The 21,314-nt window shown below is 34.1% G+C and overlaps 1 protein-coding gene across 4 annotated transcripts in view; it reads left to right on the top strand.

Annotated features, from left to right (window-relative positions):
- LOC103283358 (sodium channel protein type 3 subunit alpha) overlaps positions 1–21,314 on the top strand; it is an 80,511-nt gene that overhangs the window by 45,404 nt on the left and 13,793 nt on the right. For all 4 annotated transcript variants that reach the window (XM_028141081.2, XM_028141080.2, XM_008138618.3 and 1 more), the window contains exons 16-19: positions 1,420–1,887; positions 12,477–12,597; positions 13,972–14,126; positions 15,116–15,289. In XM_028141081.2, coding sequence (XP_027996882.2) covers positions 1,420–1,887; positions 12,477–12,597; positions 13,972–14,126; positions 15,116–15,289 — 918 coding nt within the window. The remainder of the gene's footprint in view (positions 1–1,419; positions 1,888–12,476; positions 12,598–13,971; positions 14,127–15,115; positions 15,290–21,314) is intronic.

Raw genomic sequence — 21,314 nt, 5'->3', positions numbered from 1 at the left:
GATAAAATAATAATCTCCAATATATCTTAAAATACAACTATCTACTCTATATTGAAATTGCTCTTTATAAGTTCAGAGTTCATATTGTTCGCTTACTCAAAGGCATAAGTTACACAGTACCAAATTTTTAAGACAAATTTCAATGAAATAGAGCATTATACTAGTATTTTTAACTATGTATTGTAATTATCCAAATGGCTTGGATAGGACTAAATGTATTCTTCTCTGTATGTGCTTCCTAAAAGGAAAATAAATTATTATAGTTTAAGTTACTCATACGAATGGACATTGATTAGATATGAAAGACCTACTTTCAGCTCTGGTTTAAAAGCACACATGTAAAAACACAATTTGTATATTTAGTTTTAATGTTTAAATTTCTCAATCATGTGTAGACAAAGCATTTCTTTATATTATCATACTGGACTGTTCCATTGAGAGGTACATTTCAAATGAGAATGCTTAAAATAATGTTGTGGAATACCTTTGAACAAGCAATATTTTCAGAATAATAAATTAAGAAACTCGATATTCTGAACAAAATCTGATACAGAAATAAGGAAACAAACTGGTATATTTTTTATTTTCATGTGTTTTCCTACCATGTAACAATTTTTTAACTCAGTAACTACATTTCAGGCTAAAAATATTCCTATAAATAAATTTCCTTTTGCATCAGCTATAATTAATTATTCTGTATTAGTCATATTTTATCTGTTAATTAGATAATTTTCCCCATGTATCCCAGAGATACTCTCAGAGATAAGATTTCCTCATATTTTCTGTATAAAAAGAGGAAAAAGAAAAGTAATTTATGGGTCTAGCCTATGCCTTGGGATAATTTTAATTTTTTCTCCATCTGTTGAACTATTTGGACACAAATTTTAAAGCATATTTATGGGCAATGTATTACATAATTTGCATTTAGAAATTTCTGCTGTTATAAAAGTTTGTGGCCATTGGACAAAGGATGTACATTTCAAGTATATTGTTTTAACATATTACTAGGCTATTAAATAAATAAATTCATTACTTAAACACAAAACTAGACATTCCCTATACAAACTGGTAAAATGATTAAAATGAAAATATCTATTATTTTCTCATTGAGCTAAAACATAAAAATGAGATTTATCTTTCATTGGCAACCCTGAGTAGACACAATTTAAATCTTAGAAGCTCTGGTTTCCCATTGTCCTCAGTAGGAAATAGATGGAGCTTGTTTTTCCATTTTGCCCTTATAGCAGATAGATGTCAGGTCCTTTTAAGTAGTGTGTAAGTAAGACATGGTGTCTGAAATATAGTAAGCAATGTAGAAGCATTCGATGAATTAATTTTAGCAAAGATCTATGAGTGCCCTATTTAAGCTATTATATTTATGCATATTTCATTATTAATGTAACAATTTTTTCCTTTTAGGTTCTGAACCTCTTTCTGGCCTTATTGTTGAGTTCATTTAGCTCTGACAACCTTGCTGCTACTGATGACGATAACGAAATGAACAATCTCCAGATTGCAGTAGGAAGGATGCAAAAGGGAATTGATTATGTGAAAAGTAAGATACAGGACTGTTTCCGAAAAACCTTTTTTAGAAAGCCAAAAGTTGTAGAAATCCAGGAAGGCAACAAAATAGACAGCTGCATGTCCAATAATACTGGAATTGAAATAAGCAAAGAGCTTAATTATCTAAAAGATGGGAATGGAACCACCAGTGGTGTAGGTACTGGAAGCAGTGTTGAAAAATATGTAATCGATGAAAATGATATGTCCTTCATAAACAACCCCAGCCTCACTGTGACAGTGCCAATTGCTGTTGGAGAGTCTGACTTTGAAAACTTAAATACTGAAGAGTTCAGCAGTGAGTCTGAACTAGAAGAAAGCAAAGAGGTAAGAATGCTTTTAAACTTTGTGTTGTATTTCTTTTAATAACCCGGCAATATGATTACTGAGTATTCTTATTGTGTTTGTTATTTAAAAGTATATTGGAAGTTATATATGGCAATATTTTAAAAGTATAAAATATTCTTTATTGGAAAGTTCAACCATAGAAATTCCAACTTTCCATTGAAAATGTTCATTTTGAATAATTAGTATTCATTTTTCTGATAGTTTGAAAGTCTGATTTTAAAATATGGCCTTCCAAAAAAGAGATGTTATCTAATACGTTCTATTCTGTACTAATTATGTTCTGTAGAAAAATCAAGGAACCATATTTTATTGATCATTGTGAAAGTGTCATCTCCTTACTTTCTATAATATATTAGGGTTTGCTACAATTTGTTTTAATGTGAAAGTTCATGTAGCTTTTGTTCACCTCTGAAAGTTTTATTGCCTATGATACTGTGTTATTCATTTATGAAAGAGTTGTACATATTAGAAAACTACAAATAGCACTGATAATGTTTTGCTCAGTTAGCGATGAGCAAATCTACAAGGTCTTCCAGATGAACTTGAAAATACTAAAAACTACTTAGAAAAGCTCTACTTGAAGATTATAGTTAAATTATAGATTGAAAAGCTGCTTTTATTGTCATATTACTAGTTTTTTAAAAGAAAAGAAAGAAGGGAATTTTCCCCACTTTATGATAAGAATTCATAGGATTAGCTTATTGGTATTAATTCTGCAATACTGTGTTGTGGAGAACAGTATTAAAATTTTTACTATTACTTATCTGTGAACTTCTAATATACCAATAAGAAATAAGTCTAGCATAGAGTTATAAAAGAAAGTTTTAGTTTGAGGGCATAATATTGACACCCTAGGAATCAGACCAGTGTTGTCTGATTTTGTGAGCATATTTTATAACCTTCTTTCTTAAATACAGTAACACTGAATTTATATAAGTAATAAGTAGTTGACAATATCACAACTGATAGCTTTCTGATCTTTTCTTAGGCATTTCATAACTGCTGATATATAATAGTAAGTTTGAAAATATTTTAGAAAAGGTAAAAATACACATTAAATTATGCATAAGATTTTTTCTCTGAATTCCACTCAAAGTCAACTTAGTGAGTTAAATTCTAATCTATATGTTGCTCATTCTAGTAAAATAAAAAGTTAATTCTAATTTTTCATCTGATATTGTTTTATTTAAGAGGAGATACCAATTAATTAATAAACATTTATTGAATACTTTTATTAACTTAGCATTCTGCTGGATACTAAGAGTAAGAAAGAATTAAAGGAGAGCTCCATAACATAACCCCCTTCAGGGAAACCTCAACATCTTTGGGGAAGCTAACACTAACTCACAAAATAATTAAAGGCATTAGAAAGATTAATCCTATAGCTTTGGATATAAGGGTGTGGGTATTGAGAACAGCAAGAGTATAGTAAGTTGCTAAATGGAAGAGATAAAACAGACCTCAAAGTCTGGGTCAAATATACAAAGAGAAAGCAAAAAGCAAAAACCTACTAAACAAAAGATAGAATTGAGAATGAACTTAATATTAAGGTGAGACAGTGAAACAATCACCATGAATAAAGTGTTGGTTGAGAAGATAGTGGAAAATATTTTTGAATGAGTTAGTTTCAGATTGCTCAATCTTTGAAGTAAGTCGATGAGTTTGGAATTGGCTGCATAGGCAACAAGAAGCTGTCTATATTGAAGCAGGGGAAAACCAATAGAAAAATTATGTTTTAGGAAATTTTATTTGATATCAATGACTTAAATAGTTTAGAGTGAGGAATAAGTGGGGGTTATGGTGGGGAATGTAGTAACAATCATTTCATAGCAATGAGGTGAGGAGATTCCGGAGTAGGGGAGTAAGTGTGGGAATTTGATAAACCCAATAAAAAATCTGGAAAATTGGAAAAATGGTAATTGCAATGTCTAAAAATCTTTGTAGAAAAGATCACCATGTTTATATGGGAAGAGAAGGAATTTCATTATGATATGCTGAAGTAGAAGTGACAGTGTTTGGAACCAAAGCCTGGGTGAGAGGTCAGGGTTTAAAAATAGCTTTAAAAATACAGATTCATAATTATCTGATCCCTTGAAATTAGAGGAGCTCATGAAAGAAGTAAGTACAAAGAAAAAATGAGGGAAGACAAGGGACAAGACTAGCTTGAGGTCAAGAAGCGCTAGAAAAGCCCAAGAGCTGGAGAAACTTTGACTACATTAATATAGGTTCATCACCTGGCACCGTGAAAACTAAATATCTTGAAACAGCTGGTTTCCATGATACTTCAAAAAACTCTGTAATGTCTGACGATATCTCAAATGATTGCTTGGAAGAATACTACCTCACTGTCATGTCTTTTTAGTGGCTAAAAAATCATAAATTTGGAATAAATGGGATACAATATCTTCATTATCAAGTCCTAGAAAACATTTTGTTATCAGAACAAAAATTTCTTCATTGGGTGACTTTTTTAATAAGCATTCTTTCTTCGTTCAAGCTAATTTTGGGTACATGTAATCTAATTACAGAATGTAATGAAATTGTTTAAAATGTACAGATAATAAGGTGGGAAAATGAATCAAAGTAAATATAAAATTAAATACTTTTACAAAGTTACGATAAAATGGCAAAGTATTTTGTGCAGTAAAATTAAATTCAACAATAAATTTTATGTCAGTGGTTTTTAAAACTAGTACCAAAAAAAAAAATCCCTGAAAAGGTAACAGGGCAATCAATTTTCACATATGCTCACACAAAAATTAAAAGTACACTTTTTTTAAAGCAAAAATCAGCATGTTCTAACATTATAGAGAAGATTTAAATAAATTTCAGCAAAGTTCAGTTTTGATTTGAAACTTCTGAAAACTGCTAACATTGAGCACATTTCAGGAGCACATTAATGTTAGCTGTGTTCTTTTTTCAGTAATTATTGTGCACATGCATACAAGCATGTGTGCGTGCGCACACGCACACACACACACACACACATAACATATTCTTAAAGTGACATTTTGGTTTATGCTTCTTAGTTGTTTTTTACCACGAGTAGAAAAAGAACATTGAGCTGTGCTTTGGAGAGCACAGTATCTTATCTCTTTGCTGACTAAGTGAGAAAACATACAAGCTAAACCAAGCAGAGTGATACATTTATCACAGAAAAAAAGAAAAAAAAAAGAAAAAAAATTTTCAATTCATTTCTCCTTTAGGAAGAGGCAGTAAATTAATCATTAATGTAGATGGTGTATGAAGCCTATCTAATCAACTCCTATTGATTTTCATAATAAACTCTATCCAGCTGGGGAGAAATTTTTAGAGATAAAAAATAAATTGCTGTTATTATATATTACATGATACATTATGTGTATATATATACCTATTGTATCCATCTATATGGACCACTAACATAAATAGTCTGGTATGAAAGTAAATATAGCTTTGCATGAAAAAATGTAAGAGAATTTAAGGTATAGATTTCAAAATAGTGATCTTTTTCTTTTTGAATAATTTGGAATTATACAAATATTGTGACAAGATATAACATTTAATTTTATTCATTTTTATCTTTTTTAAAGTTTCCATAATCATGATTTCTTTGAATTTTTATATAATTATAAATTTTGACAACTTAGTCCTCAAAAGGTTTCATTGTCTTCCTAGATAAAGGATATAGAATAAATGCTCTTAAGAATCATATTTAAAGTTGAATTCCAAAGCACAATCTAGCATTATCCTGCTGTGACCTTCACTGCTTACCATTCTTACTTCTCACAGGGGTAAAATCGAGCGGGAGCCATCAAGAATGCAGCTCTGGGGTTTTTTAACCAGCCAGAAACTCGTGCCACCACTTTTACCCAGGTTACCCAAGCAAGTGTACAAGTACAATTAATTTCTAAATGAATCTTGACTGGCCTGCATGCTACTCAGCTATGTTCCTTCCCCTGCCATGGCAAGGAACTGCTAGACATGCTCAGCTGCTCTCTGCTGAATCGTGTGACACATCGCAGCATGGTCAGCTACATGGGCAGTCCCAACATCATATCTGGTTCTGCTAATGAGTTTTCCAGTTAGCCTTTTTACACTTTTAAAGGCAATAATTGCATGATCATAGGATTTATATCTATATTAAAACATGATAGGAATGTTTAAAGTTCAAGATAGTCAAGAACTTGAGGGCATGCATTTTTTTATTTATCTGCTTTTATTTCATTAAAATAAGACCACAACTTTTTGTTGTTGATTCAGCCCTTATAAGTAAATTGTATTACCAAAATGAGACTCACATAGATGTTTAAATAGTGCTTCCATTTTCAGATTTATAATATAATTTTCAATCCATCCAACCCATGTGCTCCAAATGGAAATGTTTGTTTTCATGTGTTTTGGGGTAAGGTCTTTTAAAAGAAGAGTAGGGCGATCATAAGTTTTTGGATATGAAGGGCCATAGTCTGTATGCATTTGGGCACTACATATCTTGGATTTTATGTAGTTTAGAAAAGTTATTAAATCATATGTCTGCAAAACCCTAAGTGATCACTGTAAAGTAATTAAAAGAAGGAAAGCATCATTATATGGGGTAGAAAAAGTTCCTTGTGACTTGATCATTAAGTAATTGGTCCAGTGTACCCATTTTTAAAAATTTCCCTGATCTACATTAATTTCTCCCTAAAATGTTTTACCCAAAACTGAGCAGGCAAAAAAGAGAGTTGGAAAATTTCCTACTTTTGAATATTAATTATAGTTTTATGAAGAGTAAAGGGCATCTCCCAAAATTACTGTAAGTTTCTGGATTAACTAAATGTCCAGTTTATTCTCTTGACTCAACATTTTCCTGTTGATATCATTGCTTATTGGAGCCTGAGTGAGGAATCTGGGAGGGAAATTATAAAGCAAAAGTGAAAAGTTCATGAATATTGGCAATTTTCAAGGCTCTTAGTGAAAAATGATACCTAAGTAGAGTTTAGGGTTCTTTCTAGGTTTAATTTATAAATACTTTCTTATTTTTTAGGGATAACTGATAATTAGCTGTAGAATGTAACAAATTCAGAAATAAGATTATTAGTGAAAAAATAAAAAAAAATATCGTCCCTGGTGATTTATGTTATTTTTTTATTTAAAAATGACTTTTTAGTCATGCTTTTTGTGAATCTGAATGTGAGGTGTCTCTTACAGAGGCACAGATGGGTGTGTGAATAGCCATTTTAAACCCCTCTCGACCTCAGAGAACTGTTTGGTGCTTTAGTATATTTCTGCTGAAATTACTCAATGATGGCTAGTTTAGATGGCAATTTTTGTATATCTTCTCAAGATAAACCAGCCTTTTCTTCTGCCCTCTGGATGCCCCTTTACCTTACTCTTCAATTACCACATAATCATTTTCAGTTTCATATATTATGTCCTTAATAAGGCTACTTTAAGATAAAAGGAGTACAGGGGGAATTGCACATCTTAAATATGTCGAGGCCAAACCAAATACATGTGATTTCTATTTTTAACCATTCAATAAATGGTCCATCAGAGAGAAGTATTGGTTTTAGTTGTGTACTTCCTGCCTTGGATAAGCAACCCAATGGTCTCAACTATGTGGCTACCTGTTCTTCAAGTGAAATGTCCTCAGTCAAGATATGAATATGCATATCCAAAAGATCAGACTAAGGCCCTGAGAGTATGTCTGACCAAAAAATTTTCCTCTTCTACCTGCAAGACAAAAATCCAGAAGCTTTGAGATCAATGGCTAGATTTTAAAGGCAATCTGTAATGGCTGAATCTTTTATTTTTGCCTCTTGAATCATACAGCAGTTTGTGAGATGAGAGTCAAACATTTGATAGCTGATTGAAAACAAATGAAATGTGAGCGCATTTCAGTGGAAGTAGGCCAGTTGCTAACATTCTCTTCTATCTCTGAAAGTTAAATTTCATTATTTAATTGGATAAAAAATCAAGAGGAATATTCATCATAAGGGGAGGATTTCTATATAAGTTCATGCTCTCAGGGGGAAAACATGGTCTCATGGCTTTCCTGGGTGCTGATTCTGGTATTTCTGATGAGTGGTATTTGTAATTAATCTTCTTGAGAACTTCATGTTCAGGTACCATGTCTTTGAGCGCATGGTTCTTGGATCAGCGTGCAGCTTCCACAGCATTGCGCCAGGCTTCTGCTACAGCCAGGCATGTGTTCTGCGGCTGAATTAGGCCTGGAGAATGTTGCATCTTAAAACCTGCTTTCCAGTGTGCATTTGTACAGCATAAGCCATCATCCCTCTGTAGACTCAGTAATTTCTACAAGGGATGGAAGAGTCTAATCTTAAGTGCCATACAGTATTGGAGGAGCAGGAAGAAAATAGTACAAGAAAACAAGTCTGAGCTTGTACTATGTGGCTTTATATGAAAGCATAAGCATTGTATCATTATGCCTATAGAGCTAATCATGTTTTTCAAACTACTTCAGAACAAGTATTAATTTTAGTTATTTAGTACAGTCACCAAGTTCCTTAATATGAAAAAATGCATTTCAGGTTTTCTTTGCTTTTTTTTTTATATCGTTGTAGTATCACAGCTATGGCAATATAAAGAAAGTAAGTTCTTTGTATTTATCACCATTCACTTGCTTTTAAATCAGTTACATGTGTTTAAATAGCCATCCGGGAAGTCATTTGGGTTTGGCCAAGATAAAATGTATTACAAACTACCCTCTGCCAGAGATATGAATGTCAAAGTGTTGAACTTAGAAAATGTTTAGATTATGTAGATAGTATTTTCTCAATGTATAGAATTTTAAATGCTTAACTAGTTTTCTGGCGTATAAAACAATGATTTAAAAACTCAGCAATAAAATTCTTTATGGATCCAGTGAATAGAGCATATAAGGAAGAATATCATAATCGGTAAGTTGTTATAACCTAATGACAGTCTAAGCTTTAATTTATACATGCAGGTAAATTTACAACTTTTATAATTTTATGTAGTTGATATAGTTTTATAACTTTCCTATGGCAAAATTGTGGCCTATGAAGATTGTAATATGAATAAGCCTGATTCTTCAATTTAAGAAGAATTAAACTTACATCAACCTCGATAGGGGAAGGAGCTTCCCACAGAACACTTTTTAGTGAAACGAACACTAACCTACCAACTATGTTTGAAGCTTTGGTGCATGCGGGTCTACAGATCTCTGAACATTCCTTAAGGAGCTTTACAGATTGTAAATTTAAAGAACTTATCCTTAGAATCAGAAAACTCCTGGATTACAGTGAAGCAATTCTTGTTGTAAAATAGGTTTGAGAAGAGAAGGCATGAAATTTTTTTTCCTTTTCTGTTTTCAAAAAACATGTTATGTCTCATAATACCAAGCAGATGGAGGTGAACTAACTCACTACTGAACCTCTTTATATTATGATTTTGAATGCATAGTCTCTAGAGCCATTTAGAAAATTAAAATTATTTGTATCCAAACATGTTAATCACATTACCAATGTTTATAATCCAAAGACAGTACCATAACAAAAATATGTATAGAGGTCAAAACTTACTAAACAGTAGATTCAGTTGTCATTCAGATTAGCAGCTACTATTACTGGTGCTGTGAAGAGTTTGCTTTAAACAAGTATTTGTATTTAAATATAAGACATAATATATATCAGACAAATATGAAAAACAGTAAACATCTTAGAATCATATTAACAGTGTTAAAATGAGAAGTGAAGGGTGAGTATATTTTCTTAAGTTTTTAAATAGGAAGGTACATGTGTATTAATGTGGGTATATACTAGTACATCTATACTATTAATTTCTTCTATCAGATTTCTTTGAGTGTCTGCCAATATTTTAGAGAAACATTTTTGAAATATGTTTTTATCACTAAAATATTATTAATTAAACTAGAGGCCCAATGCATGAAGATTCGTGCAAGAATGGGCCTTCCTTGCCCTGGCTGCTGGCACCACCTTAGCTCCAGCCCAGAGCCACCTTTCCGCCTTCCCATGTTGCCCAGAGGCCCAGAGCAGCTGGGGCGGTGCAGAATGCCTGCGTCATCACCATGGCAACGAAGCAGGCATCCCGTCCCACCCCAGGCCGCTCTGTGCCTGCATATGCAAATTAACCCACCATCTTTGTTGGGTTAATTTGCATACTCCCTCCTGATTGGCTTATGGACGTTGTGAAGGTATGGTCAATTTGCATCTTTCTCTTTTATTAGTGTAGACAATTCCTATTTATGCAGAAAAATGTGTTTCCTAATACAATTAAATAAGCTCTGTTAAGATAATAATTATCAACATGGAGAGATTAAATTATCTAAATACTCTAATTCTGTCTATAAGAGTTACACAGCCCAGCTGGTGCAGCTCAGTGGTTGAGTGTTGACCTGTGATCCAGGAGGTCACAGTTCGGTTCCTGATCAGGTCACATGCCCAATTATGGGCTTGATCCCTAGTAGAGAGTATGCAGGGGGAAGCCAATTGATGGTTCTCTCTCATCATTGATGTTTCTATCTCTCTCTCTCTCTCCCTCTCCCTTCCTCTCTGAAATCAATAAAAATATATTTTTAAAAAAGAGTAACAGAGAAATATAATTATTCATCTATTCACTCTTCATAAACTCAACAATGGTATTGTCTATTTTGTGCTTGGATTGTCTGGTATATATATGTGTGTGTGTGCGTGTATATATTTTGGTATATATGTTTATGTATATGTACATAAGTTATAATTTTATCTATGGTAATATATATATATATATGAACATATTTGGTGAAAACAAACAAGTAAAATGAACCAACGATTCTTTAAAATTTAGTGTGGATAAATCATGTAAGAAATAAAGGCTTCATGGGAGGTGGACCATGAGCAGGCTCAAAAGAAATCATTGAGCTTGGACTGGCCAAGAGGAAAAGCATGAAACTTTTTATAAGTAATCTCAAAAAATATTTCTTTCCTTACTGGTTTTTGTATGCAGTTGTGATGTTATCATATTATGAAATTATGATATTCTTGCTACCACTCATTAAACATTATAGTGTCCAACCCATAAAACAAGTGAAATTAGAAAGGGAAAGCTGTTGCCAAGTCTGAATAATTATCCAGCATTTTCTTTATAATACCAGAATCTGCTGCAATTCTATCCAGCAATAGCTTTCCTGGGATTTTCTTAAAAGAATAATGATATTAAAAGCAAAGGAAAGTCCTGGGAGAAGAAAATATGTCCACCTCTCCAAAAAATAGAAAAATTTAATGGTAAAATTCTTGTACTAAAATAATCCTATGAACCATCAGCCCAAAATGATGGCCTCGCTTCTCTCTGTACCATACTCCAGGATAGGAGGTATTTTATTATAGAATTATATTTTGACTTAATTTTCATAATCTATTTAGTTGCACCTGGTTAACTTCACCCTCAAAGTGACATCACAAAAAGAATCATCTGGATATTACTCTTCAATTAGGTCACATTATAACATATCAAACTATATTTACATTATGATTTCAGTAAATCAAGAATTTTGAATCAATTTTTCTCCTGTGCTTAGGAAGACAGTTATGCCTATTTTAGTGACACATGAACTCTTTCAGAAGGCTAGGGCAGAGTGACCCTCCACTTAGCTACTAAAGCTAATGGAGGCTTTGAAACCATTAACATATCCATGCAGCGTTCTTTCATACTGAAAGCTTTACATTGCCTAGGTTGTGCTGTATGTCATGTCTTTGCATCAGTTTTCATAAAATGTTGCACATCCATAATGTCTTCCTAAGTGACCTAGAGTACTTATTAGATATTTATTATTGTAACATTAAAGTGGTTCTTCCTAGCCATGTAGCATGTCACAGTGATTTATTTAATGGAAAGATCCACAGCCTGATCACATGTTGAATTAAGAATGTGCTCCTAATAAATCAAAATAAATTCTAAACATTGTCATTTATGAAGAAATTTCCATTTAGAAATCTTTAGCAAATATTAAACAGGAGAGAGAAAGATCATTTTTTCTGCTAGTAAAGAAGTAAAATAAGAAGAAAATTATGTAAGTCAGAGAAAAATATAGCTCAAAATTGAAGTATAATGACTTTGACTAATGTTAATGAGCCATTCTTCCTTTCTAAAATTACAGAAACATGGACAGCAGTACAGACAACTGGTAATGTTCTTTGCCCTCTGAAAATTTCCATTGGAAGAGGTGGAAATTACAATTTGACTTGATACATTTTAATTAATATAATCAATAGTGGATGCCAGCGTACAAAACTTTTATCAAACTATTCTTGAGTTGGCCTGAGCATTGTGAATTAAATGCTTTTCATGTGGCATTCATATATAGAGATCATAAAACTCGTTAATCGGTATAATCCATCTTTCCCAGTCACCCACATTGAATGCTGTCTAAACTTTATTTTGTCTGAATTAAGTCAGTAGTTACATTGTTTTGAATATGACTTGAATTATGTTAAATTATTAGTACTTAATTATCACTAATGTTAATAGAGTCAAATATCATTTTTTTCACACTATGACAGAGCTTTCCAAATTAACTAATAAAAGGGGAGGGAAATTACATCTTTGCGATGGGGTTTTGTTTCCAGAAATTAAATGGAACCAGCTCATCGGAAGGAAGCACCGTTGATGTTGCTCCGCCCCGAGAAGGTGAACAAGCTGAAGTTGAACCAGAGGAAGACCTTAAACCAGAAGCTTGTTTTACTGAAGGTAAACAAGCTCTAATGCGATTAAATGCAATCTTCCTTCTTTCCTTACAGAGACTGGATATACCTCATTTAACAGAAATATTTCAAAGAAATGGTGAAGGCATGATTATCCTTGTTTTCCTCTTTTCTTCCAAAAAGTTAATTTATCTGTATTTCTGGATTGTATTATAGCAGTGGCCATGCCTGCACAATTAAGATGATTTGACGTCTTTTTTTTTTTTTTCCTCCAGAATGTGGAAAAGTTAACCTTATGAGATAAATGGCATTCTGGAATGTCATCTCATTGATACAGCAATGCCTTCAGACTCCACTGTTAGTGTGGTGATTTGATTTGTAGCTGCTGCTGTAATTACACCCCATCCCGCACTGGCCGGTTTAGCTCAGTGGATACAGCAATCCGGGTTCGATTCCAGTCAAGGGCATGTATCTTGGTTGCAGGCTCCTCTCCGGCCTGGGCCCTTGTAGGGGCTCATGCAAGAGGCAACCAATTGATGTGTTTCTCTCACATCGATGTTTCTATCTTTCCCTCTCTCTTCCACTATCCCTAAAAAATCAATGAAAAAATATCCTTGGGTGAGGATTAACAAAAGAAATAAATAAACTTAATCACACCCCATCCCTTACAGTTTCAAATGTGCTTAATTTGTGCTGTGACCAGAACGAGCTGTTTGGGGCTGTAGCTGTGCTGTAGAGCTTTGTCAGGGAGAACAGTAGTTGTTCTCACAGCAACCACTACAGCATCTTGCTTAAAATCAATGGAGATTTGCTGATTCAATGTGATTGAATTAAATCTGATGAGTAGAAACTCCGAGAGTTAGAGCAGAAGAGTAGATGGAAGTTAGAAATACAGTAACATGAACACAAAGAGGGGGGAGACAAAGGAATAGAGATACTGACTGACAAGATGAGTCATAAGTGTGACTAAGAAAAGCACTGAGCTGAAAATAAATTAGCTCGGGAAAACTGACAGTGGCCGATACTGGGGAACACAGAGGGATTTTCTGTGCATGAAAAGAGGGAAATGAAAATCCAGGATCACATCAAAAAAGGAATAAGCAATTTGAACATGCAGTTTTTCCCTAATCCTGAGAAGTGCTATTTGCATCAGTGGCCTTGAGGCAAAGAGAGATCCTAACCAGTGTTAAGGAACAAAACCATTTATACGTAAGCAACTTTTGGTAAAGTAATTCCTTGAATTCTAGGAGTTGATGATTCATTATACTGGAGGGGTGCTGAAGATAACTAGGTAATGAAGTAACCAGTTACCCTATAAAATGATGATTTAAGACTGAGATGGGAGTAACAAAATTTATTTTTTCCTAATTAAGAGTAAAATATATTTTTCTAACTTGTTTCATTTACTCTTATCTTTTAGGATGTATTAAAAAGTTTCCATTCTGTCAAGTAAGTACAGAAGAAGGCAGAGGAAAGGTCTGGTGGAATCTTCGGAAAACCTGCTATAGCATTGTGGAACACAACTGGTTTGAGACTTTCATTGTCTTCATGATCCTCCTTAGTAGTGGTGCTTTGGTAAGTCAAATGCATGTTGGCAAGAATCAGGTCTTAGTAAAATAGCTTATTCTCCGAAAATACCAAAAGCATACACTGAGTTTAAAAAATAAATGAGGCCTAGCCAGAGTGGCTCAGTGATTGAGCCTCTACCTATGAACCAGGAAGTCACTGTTCAATTCCTTATCAGGGCACATGCCTGGGTTGCGCACTCAGTCACCCGATGGGGGGCGTGCAGGAGGTAGCCAATCTGCGATTCTCTCTCATCATTGATGTTTCTATCTCTCTCTCTCTCCCTCTCCCTTTCTCTCTGAAGTCAATAAAAATTTAAAAACTAAAAGAAAAAAAAAAAGCAAATGAGATATATCGGTGCCTTGCAGAGCTTGGCATCTAGGGTTTAACTATGCAAAATTCAGTACAGAATAAATCAGGACCATAAAGAGCCAGATGGACTTCCTCATCTGGTGTTTATCTAACAGATGTTCTCCTCACTGAGAAAACCATTTCCCGAGACATTCTGTAACTATGTTACCTTCCATATCAAATACCATCCACTTGTCCCTAATAATCATATTAACATTTAGGGAATAAAGAATGTATCTTGATTTCTTTATGTCTAACCAATTGATTCTTTCAAAATAAACCAGATTCTTCAGGGAAACATTCAAGGTCATGTTGGAATGTCAAGTCTTCCCTCATTAACAAAACTGCTAATTATTTTTTTCAGTTTATATTACTTCTCTAAAAGCATGTCTTTGTAGCAGTAATTGAAATAGAGATTTGGTATGAAAAGCAAGGAAGAAAGCACATACTAAATCAGTAAAGATAGTGACATTTATTTGACCACATTTTCCATTAGTTTTAGTTTTTAAATTTTGCCTGATGTCCGATGTTTGTCTGATATTAGATAATACTTGTCAAATTATTGCTGTGTGACCAGTATTATACTACGCGATTTTATCAAATATATGTGGAAGTCAAGCCATTCAAACAAAATTCTTCATTCACAGGCTTTTGAGGATATATACATTGAACAACGAAAGACTATCAAAACCATGCTAGAATATGCTGACAAGGTGTTCACTTATATATTCATCCTGGAGATGCTTCTCAAATGGGTAGCTTATGGATTTCAAACATATTTCACGAATGCCTGGTGCTGGCTAGATTTCTTGATCGTTGATGTAAGTATACTGATTAATTTTTAGGAAATTATTTCTTAAAGACGCAAGTTTGGCATTTCATATATGTCTATTAACTGAAACCTTGACTTTCGAGAACCTAGTTTCACTAATGCTGACACAATTATGCAGTTACCTTTTAAAATCTGTATAATAAATGCAAAAGTTAGAAAAGTCTCATGGAAAATCGAAGAGGTCCTAGAAATGTGGACAGTGGTAACAGAAAACACAGAAATATGTTCCATGCTACAAGAAGACAGCTCTTCTTTTTCTGAAAGTTTAGGACCTCAAATTCAGGAATAGCTAAAAAAAATTCTGCTAATTGACAGATCTAAGCATTTATCTTATTAACAGTTAAATTAAAAAAAAAAGTTCAAGGAAGTAAAATCAAGACAGATTTGGGGCCAGGTGTTATGAGAACTACCTCTTAATCACTTGCTAGGGAACATGTTATTAAATAATGTTAAAATAACCTGCACTGTATTCATTCAGTCACATACACATAGAGACAGTGAAATGCATTTCTAGTCTTAAACCAGTAGTTATATATAGCCCAGTAGTAATCAAATATTTAGCACACAAAGAGTTAGGTGTAGGAGCCCTGCTCTAAACTGACTGCCCTGGGGTGAGTAGTCATAAGAATGTTGGCAGTAGTGGAATCTGTTTAACTTGCAGTCTATTTTTTTTTTTTTATTCTAAGCAATGTAGTGGCACTGGGGCAAAATGATAGTTACCTGGTTCTTTGTAGTCTGTGATATTCCTTTGCACAAGGCTTCACAGCCTCCCAAAAAGCACCTCTAGCTGTTTCATAGCAATGAAAGCACTTTATTTTTAGCTCTAACACTTGCCACTATAAATCAATGATTGTCATATATGTGCGTTCATTCCTTTTTATCATTTTTGACAAGTATGGCTTATCTAAATTCTACTTTCCTTTCTCTCACACATACATACTCATAATTCTATAACCAAAATGTGTTTAACCCTTTGAGTTGAAAAAAAAATCTGCTGCTGAGTCACTTTTAATAGACCAAAAATAACTTCCAATTTCCATGGCTGGTCTTTAATGATTAATAGAGATGAATCTCAATATTGTCCTGAAAAGCTATCCATCAAAGTAAGTTTAATAGTCTCATATTCTGCAGCTGGAAAGGACCTTAAAGAATATCCAGCCTTTATTCTAGACAGTTTACTGAAGAGTTTATTCTAAACTGAAGCCTCGGTTTAAAGAATTTTCTTAAAATAACACAACTACTTAAAGCTGAGATTAGTGTCCAAATTTCCTAATTCTAAATTCAGTGTTCCTTACCCACCCCCACTCCCAGCTTTTGAATTTAACTGGTACAAATGTAATATTTTTTTTTTCAGACTGGCCTTGGGATTTAGCATTTATAATCTCTAGCTTCTCCCTGAAATGATTAAACACTAAATACATTTAAGAATCTTCTCTGGTTTGAAAAGATTTTGCCATGTATTAAGATAATCCATAAATGTGATAGAACTCTAGAAAACTCTGAAATTTACTGAATCTTTACATTAACTGAAAAAGTGTACATTCACTGAAGTACTTATTACATTGCACTTTTAGTATTTCCATGTATTTTCCTCATAGAGAAGACATGAATACCATGCAAAAACCTCTCAAGAGCAGGGGTATTGTATCATCTTTGTATCCTTAACCAGCTGATATAGGTGGTTATTTAGGTGTCTATTAAATAATGTTGAAAATGAATAAATTAATGACAAAGAATGGTCCCCCCTAAAATACTGGCCTTTTAGTTAGACTGAATTAGTAGATTAGAACTGGATACTTAAAGCCTTCTACCATTGGTAAGTTACATTATCTTAAATGGGTCTATTTTTTTCCTTCTCCTAAAGCAGGGACTGAAATATATAAATTACTGTAATCTGAGATAACAATTTTTTCTCAGACCACTAGACTAATGTAAATGTAGAGTTAAAACAGTTTTTGAAAGTATAAGTGGAATATATGTAAAAGGGGTTCACAGTCAATCAGATATTTTGCAGTAACAAAACTAAACAGCTACAGAAAATTTTAAAAAAAAATCTGAGGTATAAATGAAGTACATCATACCAGGAGAAATATAAACATTGAAAACTTACTTATGTAAAAAATGTACTCTATTTTATTCCCTACCTAAAAGTAAAAGTAAATTGTAGTGGGCTCTCTGTCCAATCTCAAAATATTCATTCAAATATTTTGAGCACTTTGTTGTTGTAGAGAAAGGAGAGATAAATAAGATAGATTAAGCCCTGTTTGAGATTATACTCCTCGGCAGCAATTTTCAACCTTTTCCATCTCATGGCACACATAAAAGAGTTAGTAAAATTATGCAGTACACCAAAAAATGTACACCAAAAAATATATTTTTTGCTGGTCTGACAAAAACAGGTAAATTTTGATTCATTCACAATGGATGGCTATTGTTGTGTTGGCTGTTGTCATTTTATTTTGACAACCTAAGGCAGTGGCCGGCAAACTCATTAGTCAACAGAGCGGCAAACCACGGCTCTTGAGCCGCACGTGGCTCGCGAGCCGCGGTTTGCCAACCACTGACCTAAGGGAAAAGAGGTCAGTGCCCATAAATAGCCAGGTATTGCTTTTTAAAAATTCTTGTGGCACACTGGTTGAAAGTCGCTGCTCGGGGGTATAGAACAGGTAGTAGAGATGCAAACAAATAAACTCTAAAAATAAGGTAACAGATGGTGATTACTGCTATTAAATAAAGCAGGATAATAGGATAGAGAATGACTACAGAGTGGGGAACAGGAGAAGAGTATTAGCTAGACTGTCTAGGGAAGGTGTCTTTGCAAAGGAAAATGATGAGGTAGGGTATCTTAGGCCACTTGCACTGCTATAACAGAATACAATAGACTAAGTGACTTATAAACAACATAAACTTCTCAGGCCCAGATCCAGGCACTGGCAGATTCAGTCACTGGGTGAGCCTGTTTCGTGGCTCGTAGAAAGCTGTCTTCTTGCTGTAACATCACATGGCAGAAGGAACAAAGGAGCTCTCCGAGGTCTTCTTTGTAAGGGCACTAATCCCATTCATGAGGGCTCTGCCCTTATGACTGATCGCCTTCCAAAGGTTCCCACCTCCAAATTCCATTACATTGGGGATTAGGTTTCAACATATCAATTTGGGGGTAGACATAAACATTCAGTCTATAACAATGGGCCAGTCATTCAAAGACCAATCTGAAGGTCCTGGAAAAGAACCATCTGAAGGTCCTGGAATGAGCATGAGCAGAGGACACTCAATAAACAGAAAGAAAACTATGTGCTTGTGTGTGAGGGAACATGGGTAAGAATGATAGGAATTGACTTAAGAAAGGTACCTACTAGTAAAGGCCATGCAAGAAGTTGTGTGTTTTTATTGTAATTTATTACATATTGTGTATATTAAGTAATTTTGTATATATTAATTATAGTTACAAATAGGAAGCTCAGGGAGGGGGGTGTGCAGGGATCTGATCTACAGTTTCAAAATGATCATATCTTGATGGGGAAAGAACGGCAAAGAGTCGAAGCAGGGAGACCAATTAGGGAATTGTATTGATAATCTAGGAAGAAGAAGATTGTGTCAGACTGTGGTGATGAGACTTAATGATGGACTGGATGTGTGGTGTGAAGAAAAGGGAGGTTTCTCCAAATAGATTTTCTTTCAACCCGGGCTTGAACAAACAGGTAGAGAATGAAGCCATTAACTGGAATGGGAAAGATCAAAACACATTTGACCAGGCAAGCCGATGGTAGGTGGAAGAGGAATGTACAAAGTTTGAGATGCCAATTAGACATTTAAGAATATATGTGGACTTTTATATAAGTCTTGGACTCTAGAGAGAAGCCAGGACCTGATTATGAATTTAGGAGTCATTAGGTTATAACTGGCATTTGAAGCCCTGAACTTGGATTAGACAGAGAATGCACTAATTTAGAGCCTTTCCTAATAGTAATTAAAATTAATAACCCTCATTTAATGCTTACTGTGCATAGTTGCTACTAAAAGCACTTTATATATGTACTCATTTAATCTTCAAAACTATATGAGTTAGAAACCATAATCACTCTCTTTTTGCAGATGGGGAAACTAAGACAAAGAAAAGTTGTTGTTACTTGCCTAAGTAAATAGAGCTAATAAGAGGCTATGATGAATTTTGTACTCAAGGAGTCTGATCGTATGACTGTACTCCTAACACCTACATTATAAAACTTATTATCAGTATCTCTTTTGAGTTAAAAAATTATTTGTTAATCCTCTTAATAATCATGTGATGTAAGCCTTATTATCACTATTTTGCTACTGAGAAAATGAGGTTTGGAGAGGTCATACATCCAGTAAGTGGCAGAGCGACCTCTCTCTAGCACTGTGCTCTGTGCCCCATATTTGCATTAGGGCACACACCTATTTGAAATGTTATGTTGCACTAGTCAAAGAGTCCCCACATTGTACTCCAAGGTGGAATGGAAACAATAAGATGCCTTGCTAATATAAACACACCGGCCTTGTTCAGCTGGAGCTTTTGTGAAGAGAATTAGGTTAAATTAAAAGAACTTCCAAAGGAACTGAATAACATAAGTTATTGTCATTTCATGTCAATTTCTGATCTCTCTCCAGACATACTTTCATGTAAACAGTTTAGTATGTGCTTTAGCTTTTTCTACAAATGTCTCCCAGTAGGAATGATTCGCTTTGTTCCTTTTTTGGGAAGGATGCAATTCTCTTTTAGCATCATCATTGTTAATAAGAAAACTTTCTCACTGCCCATGGTTAATAGATTATCCTATTAATTTAGTAGTATAAAATTCTATATTTCATTGTTTAAAATATCATGACTTTTAGCACAAAGAGATTTTAAGTCTTTAATTCTAGTCTTTCCTGAAACCACAACCCACCTTTCTAAATGCTTCCTAGATAATACCTACTTTTACTCCTCCTGTGTGAGTCCATTCATTATCTTTTCCCTCTATTCATGTATTTCTTCCTGAATTCCATGTTTAGTCCAATGGTGGTATAACTATAAAACTATACAAAATGTCATCTTCAACCTACCCTTCTCTATCACTCCTCACAACCAGTTGATCAGCAAATTTTTCATGTTACCAAATAAAAAATAAATTGGGGACCTGGATCCTCCCCTTTAACACTAACACCATTATGACTAACTGGACCAAGAAATGGCTTACTAAATGTCCTCTGAACCTCCAGTCATAACCTCATAAAGTCTCTCCCATAGAAAGGTCCCCAGGCTCTCTCTTTCTAAGGGATATGACATCAACTCATCATCTAGGATTCTAAATAGTGACACAAAAGGCAGATAAGGGCTCCCTTATATAATATCAATAACAGCTAACCTTTGCCATAATTCATTTAATCTTCACAACAATCACTGAGTCATCTACTGTTATGATCCCAATTTTGTATATGAGGAAAATCATTATGTAAAATGTCAAAAACAATTCCTATTTTCTCAGAAAAAAAAAGGGTTAAACCCAGGGATAGATACATAGTTACATACCCCATAAACAAAGTATTTTTCCAGCAGTGTACTGATTAAGGATGATGTATCTGTAAATAAAAATACTGTGATTTGTCTTTCAGCATGAATAAGATATAGTATTATTTTGTTTTAACCATCTTGAAATTATTGAATTATAGAATTTCAGACAAGGAAGTAAACTTATAAATGACCTGGTTCAAGGTACTTGTTTTCTTTGTGTGTTTTTTCAAAGGTGTTAGTAATCCTATCTAATAAAGAGGGAATATACTAATTGACCCTCATGCAGTCGCAAAGCTGGCAGAGCCCACAGCCGATAAGGCGGGATATGCTAATTGACTGTCATGCCCTCAAAGATTGCTGTGCCCACAGCCAATAAGGAGGGAATATGCTAATTGACCCTCATGCAGTCGCAAAGCTGGCAGAGCCCACAGCCGATAAGGAGGGAATATGCTAATTGACTGTCCCACACTCAAAGATGGTGGCGCCCACAGCCACAAGATGG

Source organism: Eptesicus fuscus, chromosome 11 (genome assembly GCF_027574615.1).
Source record: "Eptesicus fuscus isolate TK198812 chromosome 11, DD_ASM_mEF_20220401, whole genome shotgun sequence".
Classification (NCBI taxonomy): domain Eukaryota; kingdom Metazoa; phylum Chordata; class Mammalia; order Chiroptera; family Vespertilionidae; genus Eptesicus; species Eptesicus fuscus.
Note: the sequence above shows the minus strand (reverse complement) of the source record. Positions and strands in the feature narration are given on the sequence as shown.